Below are 8,381 nucleotides of genomic sequence, written 5' to 3' on the forward strand. Positions count from 1 at the left end.
GACGAGATGCGGACCGTCCTCACTCAGCAGTATTGTCAGTGGCTCTTGAGTTAATGTAACACATTTATGCCCCCTTGTGGCCAGAAGTGGTATTGCTAAATACAGTTTTTTTTTAATGCTGATTTAAAAAAAATAAATAAAAAAATCACAACTGTTGTAAAAACAGTTATCTTAGGAGGTCCAGTTCAGGGTCTTCACTGGTGAGATGCAACGAGCGGGGAACAGGATGATCTGTGACCATTACAGCCACTTGAGTTGATTAAAAAACAGAAGGGGGGGGTTAACTGTTAAAGCCACCATATGTAGTAATACTACTGTTGACCACATGATACATGGTGTTGCAAAGCGAGATGCGGACTGTTCTTCCCATCAGCACCATTGCCAGTGGCTCTTGTGTTAATATAACACATTTATGCCCCCTTGTGGTCCGAAGTGGTATTACTAGATACAGTTTTCTTTGGTTTTTAATGCTGATTTTAAAATAAAAATACACTTTGTTTTTTTTAGAATATGAAGAGTAACAGCTCAGCCGTGTCAGTCAGGTAATGTCTCTGCCTTGTGCACAGTTAGGACGGCCTGCAGAGGGGGAAACCTGTAAATGTGTAACTGTACGAGGAGGAAAAAAGTGCTGATGAAAACATCTGACTTCATCAGGCCGGTGGGTTTGGAGGGGGTCCAAAACATGTAGCAGCGTTTATTCCTCTTTGTTCAGTTTACAACCCCCCCCCCCCCTCGCTTCCTGCTGCAGAGGATGGGTGTGGACGCGCAGGGTCAAATCCTCTGCCTCCTGATTGGCCGGGTCCTAATCGTTTCATCTCAACAGTCCGGGGAGGAACTGACCACGGACCACAAGAGCAGCCCTTAACACGGCCCAGTCGGACGCTCCGGGGACGGTATGGTGAGCCATGGCCGGACACAGCGAGGCCCCGCGGGCCAAAGCCCGTCCGAGTGGACCTGTGTTCTTCTCCAACCCTCTGATGAGTGGTGAGTAGCAGCTGAAGCTGAAGAGAGTTTACTGTCTCGGTCAGGAAGCCTCAGCAGGTCTGGGGCGACACCATACCTGTCAAGTATCCCATTTTGGCCGGGAAACTACCGTATTTGACCCCTGTTTCCCACCATCCTCACGTATTAGTATTTTCCCACTTTATAATATAATAATTTTTAAACAGCAAACTGAATTGTCACTAAACTCGCGAGAAACTGTTGCAGCCATTCTGGCAAGGTTAGTGGCGACAACGGGAGCAAACTCGGAAAAACAAATCAGAGATGGATGGATGTAACGAAGGAGAAGACATTTCTGCCCAAAAAGCGAAGACTTCATGTAAATATCTCTAAAAATGGGAAACCGAATTTACTTTCCTAAAGAGGATCAGGATGGGGCTCAGTTGCACATTCTGAAAGATGTGTAACCGCGTTTTTAGTGTCTCTCACGGGGGGCCGATGTCCGTCAGCAGCACCAGAGAGACATACGAGTGAAAATGACAAATTAAAAGAAAATGTTTCACTTGAAGAAAATAAATTGTGTATATAAACTGAAAATATTTAAAATAAATAAGTGCTTTAATTCCCCTTTGTGTTTTCATTTAGGCCCTCGTATAGGAATGTCCACTGCATTTCAGTGTCAACAAAAGGTCAGATTATCAGATTATGAGCACATAAATGTAGTTTGTAAGTGGTTGACAGGTAGATATTTTAGATTTCTCGTAAATCCGTCTTAAAATGTAAGATACTGGACCTCGGTCGGTGGAAAATGTCCCGTATTTTTAAATCCAAAACTTGACAGGTATGGCGTTCATGTCGTCTAAAAGTCACTTCTGTTCCTTCCTACACCCAGATGTGGAGTCGGACTGGTCCCCGATCCACGACGCAGCCTTTAACGGACGGGTTGTCCCGCTGCAGCGGCTCATCGCCCAGGTAATGTTTCACTGACCTTAGTGCGCAGCTTTTTCTTTTCCCTGCATTTTCTTCATTCTGTCTGGAATGTTTGAGGACTGTAAATGAGTCCACACGCGTCTTGTGTTGCTGGCAGGGAGTCTGCGTGAACCTGAGCACCCTGGACCAGGTCTCCCCGCTCCACGGAGCCTGTTTGCAAGGCCACGCCGCTTGTGCCCAACTCCTGGTGGACAACGGGGCAAACGTCAGTGACGCGTTCAACCGCCGGCCCAGTTTCATGACCCTGTTTTCCTTCCCAAAGCAGCCGCATCAATTATTGATAGTTTTAACTCGGTGACGGTGCATTTTAGTAAGAAATTAACCGACCAGAGACAACTTATTAACGAGCGAATTCAACTTTTGAACGGCTCATCTTTTCTCATCTTTTTTTAAAAGTTACTCAAGTGCTGTCAGGGTATGTTCTTTCAACTGTTTCTCAAAAAGAGGCCCCTAAAGCAAATATGTAAAAACTCCAAGTACGTTTTGTCAACAAAGTACCGTATTTTCCGCACTATAAGGTGCACCTAAAAGCCTTTAATTTTCTCAAAAACCGGCAGTGCGCCTTATATATGATCATTACGGTAATTTCTGTTACTGTAGTCAGGGGGATTGTGGGTAATTTAGTTGGTGTCGCCGAAGTAACGGCGCTAAAAACGTCAGGAATCGTCACAGACGTTCAAGACAACAGCAGCGACGCTGATTCGCATAATGGCAACTTTGACGAGACGGAGCAAAGCTGGTTTTTATTTTGTTTATAAAGTTTGACATACGGTACTTTTCTTCTTGTTTTTTTTTTTTGCATTTGCTGTAGGATTTTGTAGCATTTCCTGTAGCGCAGCTCCATCAGGTATATACGTAACTCAACCCCAGCCACTACAGTATGGTATTTTACCATATATTTAGTGCGCCTTATAATGCGGTGCGCCTTATATATGGAAAAAGTTTTAAAATATGTCATTCATTGAAGGTGCGCCTTATAGTACTTGATTTATAACAACTTAAAAATACATATGAGATATTGTGGATTTCATTTCATTTGTTGATTTCATTCAGTCGAAATTCACCTCCAAAATCACTGATCGAAGTTTCAAACGTGACGACAGGTGAATGGCTCGACCGTAGACGGACGCACCGCCCTGACAGAGGCCTGCGGCCGAGGCCATGTGACCTGCGTGTCGCTGCTGCTGCAACACGGGGCCGACCCCCTGGGGGCCGGCCCGTTCGGCCCTGCGATCCACCGGGCCGCAGCCGAGGGTGAGAGGTCACATTCGATTCGAGTAGTTTAGGCTCAAAACCCCGGCAGGGTGGAGTCATGAAGTGTGAAACGGCCCAAGACTGGAGGATGTCTCAACCCCCGACTCTCCCCAGGTCACCAAGAGTGCATGGAGCCCCTCGTCCGGCACGGCGCAGACGTGGATCAGCACGCCGACCGGCTGGGATCCCCCCTCCACGTCGCCTGCTCCAATCTGCGTCTCGGCGCCGTCAGGAAACTGCTGCAGCTCGGTAATTTTAACCTTTGACCTCACATGAACTCATGTGTGTTTTCGGTTGAAAAGAGTAGGCCTGTGTTGAAAAAAATTGATTTTCCGATTCTAAATCGATTCTCATATTAATTCCTATCCGATCGATTTTTTTATTTTATTTATTTATTTTTTTTTTTTCCAATCATTTTCGCCAGGTGAACTTTAATCTCAGTAGTCGGACACAGTTTGTCATGACACTTCTGAAAAATGCCAGGTGATTCATGGCAATGTGTGGGCGTGGTGACAGAATAAATTAGATAAGCTAAAATGATTTGTTTACTGCATGAACTGTTGCAATTTCTTTCTTTTTTGCACTTTAAATGGATATTGAAAGGCCTGTTTGAGTTATTTATTTCTTAGTTATTTCACAATAATTATTGTGAAATTATTATTTCACTAGTTATTTTACAGTCATATAATTCAGGTAACAGCTCAAACATTTTAAATAACACTTAGCCAAATCAATATCGAATCGGATCGAATCATGATAATCGATTCTGAATATTAAGAATCGGAATTGAATCGATTCTTGACATTTGAATCGATACCCAGCCCTAGAAAAGAGGCGACAATAACTTGGATGAAGTGTGTAAATAATGTTAAATGATCACTGTCACATTTGCACGTGATGAATGAAATAATGGTGCTACTCCATTTCTCTTTAGGAAAGCCCAGCTATTGCAGCATTATGAACTCAGTTTTTAAAATAAAATACAGAACGAGTTTTCTTTCCTGAAGCCACGTCTTGGTCGATTTCTCACACAAATTTAGTTCTTACGGGCCTAATGTTGAACACGATGGTCGGAGCTCCAGCGGTTTCCCAGATACAGTAAATGTTCCCGACTATGTTGTTTTCCCCGTCGGAACGTTTGTTTGATGGGAAATCGCATTAAAGATGCAAACAGGTCTGATATTTATTGATGTGGCTGTCGTTTAGCTCTTCGTACTTCAAACAGCAGCACTTTTGTGAGGCGGCGCAGCTGTTTTTCAGTTTAATCAGATCAGCAAGGTTTTGGGTCAGCGCTGCATTCCAGACTGGAATCAGGTGAAAGCACACAAGAAGGTAGTAAAACACGATTAAAGGAGAAGTCCACGAATGTCACTGAAAGGTTTCATGAGGCCTTCAACACCCGGAGAGGGTTGTAGTTTTAGATCAACTGCAGTGACATCATGACGGGTCAAAAAGGTTTGTGTAGTTTGTGCCGTTATGATCTCGGATTGAGTTTTACAGATTTATCCTCCAATAGAATACTGGATTTATTCTTCTTTTGGAAACCAAAGAAGGATTTGGACTTGCAAGTGCATTGCAAGTGTGTCTATGTCCTGGTTATGGACCAGGAAGCTGTCGAGACTTTTGCAGGATGCCTGAAAATAACAGCAAATTAACAGTGGAAATGTTTTTTTTTTCTAATATTGAGAAGTCAGTCAGAGTTTCTGTTGCCATGCAAGAATGTAGCTCCCACTCTTCCTCTGCAGACTTTGACAGTTTCAGATCCTGCCGTCTCTCTCTGTCCCCCCCAGACCTGAAAACCTTCTGCCAGAGTTTCTGATAACTGATAATAGTGCAGGTTTTTGTAGCATCGAGTATCTGAACTAATGACTGCGGTCGTCTTGATGACCGGATGATTTAAACATTTGGAGACAACTTCATCTCAAATCTGCACTTTTCTAAAAACTAAATCTGAAAGATGAGAGATTCCCTCGAGGACCTGAGCGATATTTCTTAAACCATAAAGCAGCTTACAACTTCTGACATCTGAAACGAGACATTTTCATCTGAAGCGTTTTGAAGTGGCATCAGACATCTGAACTCTACTCGGCTTCTGCTTCCCCCTCCTCTCTCCCCTCACGAGGCTCCGTGGGCGTAGTGAAGTTTTCCCTGAACCTCGTCTCCTCCACCAGGTGCCAATGTGAACGGGGCCGTGGCGGGAGGTGACTCGCCCCTGCACGTCGCCGCCCGCCTGTCCAGCCCCGAGCTGGTGTCCGTCCTGCTGGAGCACGGGGCCGACGGCCTCCGGACCAACGCCCAGGGCCAGCGGGCGCTGGACCTGGCGCCGGCGGGGAGCCCGGCGGCGAGGCTGCTGAGGCAGGCGGGAGGTATCCAGACAGAGTAACGCAGGCAGTGGCGTCAATTCAGTCGAAGCTAAGGTATGGTAAGGTAACGAGTCACAGAACTTAACTAGACTAGAGTATCAATCAACACGTCCAGCAAATACTCATCACAGAAGTTTGCTATGGAGCTGATCTGTGTGGTCAAGAAAATTGGAACTTTTTCAAATGCAGTCTCGCTCACTGCAAAAACTCAAAATCTTACCAGGAATATTTGTCTTATTTCTAGTTAAAATGTCTCATTTTTAGTCAAAAAATCTCATTAGACTTAAAACAGGAGTCATCACCAGAAAAATAACTTGTTATTTGACCATATTCACTTGTTTCAAGTAAAGTTTATCTTCTCATTACAAGCAAAAAAATCTTGTTCCACTGGCAGATTTTTCCACTTATTTTAAGTGAAAATCTACTTGAAACAAGTGAAAATGGTTGTTTTTGAGTCTTGTCCTAAATGTAATGAGATTTTTTTTTACTAAAAATTAAACATTTTAACTAGAAATAAGACAAATATTCTTGTTAAGATTTTCAGTTTTTGCAGTGTAAAATAACTATTGAAATCGATCATGTTGTTCTGATTTGCATTTGTAGTTATTCTATATGTATTGAGTAATAGAATAATCAATACAAATAGACACAGAGTAATTCCATAAATGTATTAAAAAAAACAAACATTTACATTTTCCCTTGAAGCCAAGGTGTAGCGGCTGCCATACCTTGGCATACCCAATTGACGCCCCTGAACGCAGGGGGCTGACGCTGCAGGGGGGAAGCGGATAATCAGGCTGCCACTTGTCCCCCGAGTCTCCCCAGGAGTGACTCCTCTAACGCAGCTGTGCCGACTGTTTATCAGGAGAAGTGTGGGCTCGCAGAGGCTGGGAGGGATTCGTGGCCTCCACATCCCCGCGGAGCTCGTCCGGTATCTTCTCTACCAATCAGCAACCACTGGAGATTTAACACCTTTAAATACCACTTTAAAACATCTCAACCTCCACTGGCTTCCCATCCCACTCAGAATTGAGTATAAGTTCTCCCTCCTCACTCATCAGTGCATTCACGGACATGCCCCCTAATACCTAGAAGAACTACTCACCCTCCAGACCTCCTTATTCAACCTCCGTTCTGCATCCAAAAGTCCCCAGAACCGCTGGATGAGCAGAACTGCTGCAATGGATGGATGGACGGGCCGCCGCCTTCAAGAGCAGGAAGTAACTCACTCCTCCAGATTTTGAACATCTATACGTTAGCTGTCAAATTCATAAACCAGATGAGGCCTCTTTCATACGAGCGCCTGTGATCTATATTTGAGTTATTTTGGAGCCCAGTTTTATGCATTATGATGCTTTCGCCGTGCACCTTAATGTTGGTTTGGAAATAAGATGATCAGGATGTGATCAAAGGTTATAAACGTTTTAAACGTGACCTGAGAACTCACCTTTTTAAGAAAGCTTATAGCTAAATATATATTTTATAAGCTCCGTTTTTAAATATATTTTTGAAAAATGTTCATGTTTTATTTTTCTGCTCTTTAGCACTTTGAGATTACTAAATATAAAGTGCGTTATAAATAAAATGTATTATTATTATTCACCTCAGAGTCGATGCACTGCAGGCGTCGGCCGCCAGGGGGCAGCATTGCTCCACCCTGCAACAACCTGCACAAACTCAGTAGGATTAGATCAGGATTACTACTAACATTCATCACGAAGAATACCAGCAAACTTGTTGTGCAACGTTGTATTTCTGGGATGTTTTTAAAAGAATACATATATATTTTTCTAATTAAGATTATTTTCCTTTTTGAAAATGATTAAATCAAACAAATTAACAGAAATATTTCAGCTTCTGCTTCATGTGTGTTTATCCGGACGACTCATATTTGTGTATCTTCTTGTGATTGTAAAGCTCCTGACATTAAAACCACCCCTCTTGGCCAGAACGTGGCGTCTTATGTCCCGTGTGGTTCGTGGAGACATTTACTGTGAAACTGTGAATCATCGCGCTTATCAAACCTTCTTACAAAACGGGCCGTTTGTGCTCCGAACGCAGGATGTGCCGAAATATTACACAAAGGCTTCTGTGCCTTTTTCTTCAGATACCGGAAATAAAAGAGGCCAAGGGAACAGAGGGAGCATACAGGGAATAAAAAGAGAGGACACAGCTCCAAATAAAGGGTATCATTATCAAGTAAAACACATTTTTACTCAAACTCGACAAACACTCTGAGCCAGTCTGAGAGAAGGAGCCATTTGTGAGTCGGATGAGAGAAATAAAAGGATGTAAAAACGCTATTTAGGCCACCGCTTCTCTCTGAAGACCAAGTCTAATATTTGCAACGAGCCCTTTTGATTGCGTTATTGTTTAATAATCCGCAGCTTCAAGGTGAAAAGCAAGATGCAAACTGCATCCGGACGCTTCTTCCCGAACTTTCATCTATCTGCACTGCTCCCTTAAATATCTGGTGTGAAGCATCTGTGGTGTTTACTCCTGTTGGTCCCTGTGGCAGAGGCTCTTAAGGGCTCACTGACCCCTGATCAGAGTGTGTGTGTGTGTGTGTGTGTGTGTGTGTGTGTGCATCCAGCCGGCCAAAGGGAGCAGAAACAGAGGTGTAGATGAAGCCGTAGAAGAGCAGCGGCGTCTGCACGGCTGTCAACATCACCGGGATATGAAAAGAGTAACGTTCCCCACCTCCGTGTTTTAAGCATCGATTCCTGAAAGGTCACCCGGAGGCGTGATGAAAAGGGCGGCGCGTGCGGGGCGAGTTCATCCATAGGGATCAATGATCAACCGCCACCCGCTCCCGTCTCGTTACGTGCTGCA

General features: G+C 44.0%; 1 protein-coding gene across 2 annotated transcripts; it reads left to right on the forward strand.

The window, feature by feature from the left end:
- Positions 1–837: 837 nt before the first annotated feature.
- Positions 838–7,499, forward strand: LOC133445887 (ankyrin repeat and SOCS box protein 9-like). 2 transcript variants are annotated; one of them, XM_061723393.1, is made up of 7 exons: positions 838–984; positions 1,835–1,914; positions 2,030–2,137; positions 3,036–3,186; positions 3,301–3,435; positions 5,358–5,603; positions 6,255–7,499. In XM_061723393.1, the coding sequence occupies exons 1-6, from the start codon at positions 906–908 to the stop codon at positions 5,567–5,569; spliced, it is 765 nt and encodes a 254-aa protein (XP_061579377.1). In that variant the 5' UTR covers positions 838–905; the 3' UTR covers positions 5,570–5,603; positions 6,255–7,499. The 2 variants fall into 2 exon arrangements, with proteins under 2 accessions (XP_061579377.1, XP_061579378.1); XM_061723394.1 differs by having other exon boundaries at positions 6,415–7,499.
- The last annotated feature ends 882 nt before the right edge of the window (positions 7,500–8,381 follow it).

This window comes from Cololabis saira, chromosome 6 (assembly GCF_033807715.1).
Source record: "Cololabis saira isolate AMF1-May2022 chromosome 6, fColSai1.1, whole genome shotgun sequence".
Taxonomy (NCBI): Eukaryota; Metazoa; Chordata; class Actinopteri; order Beloniformes; family Belonidae; genus Cololabis; species Cololabis saira.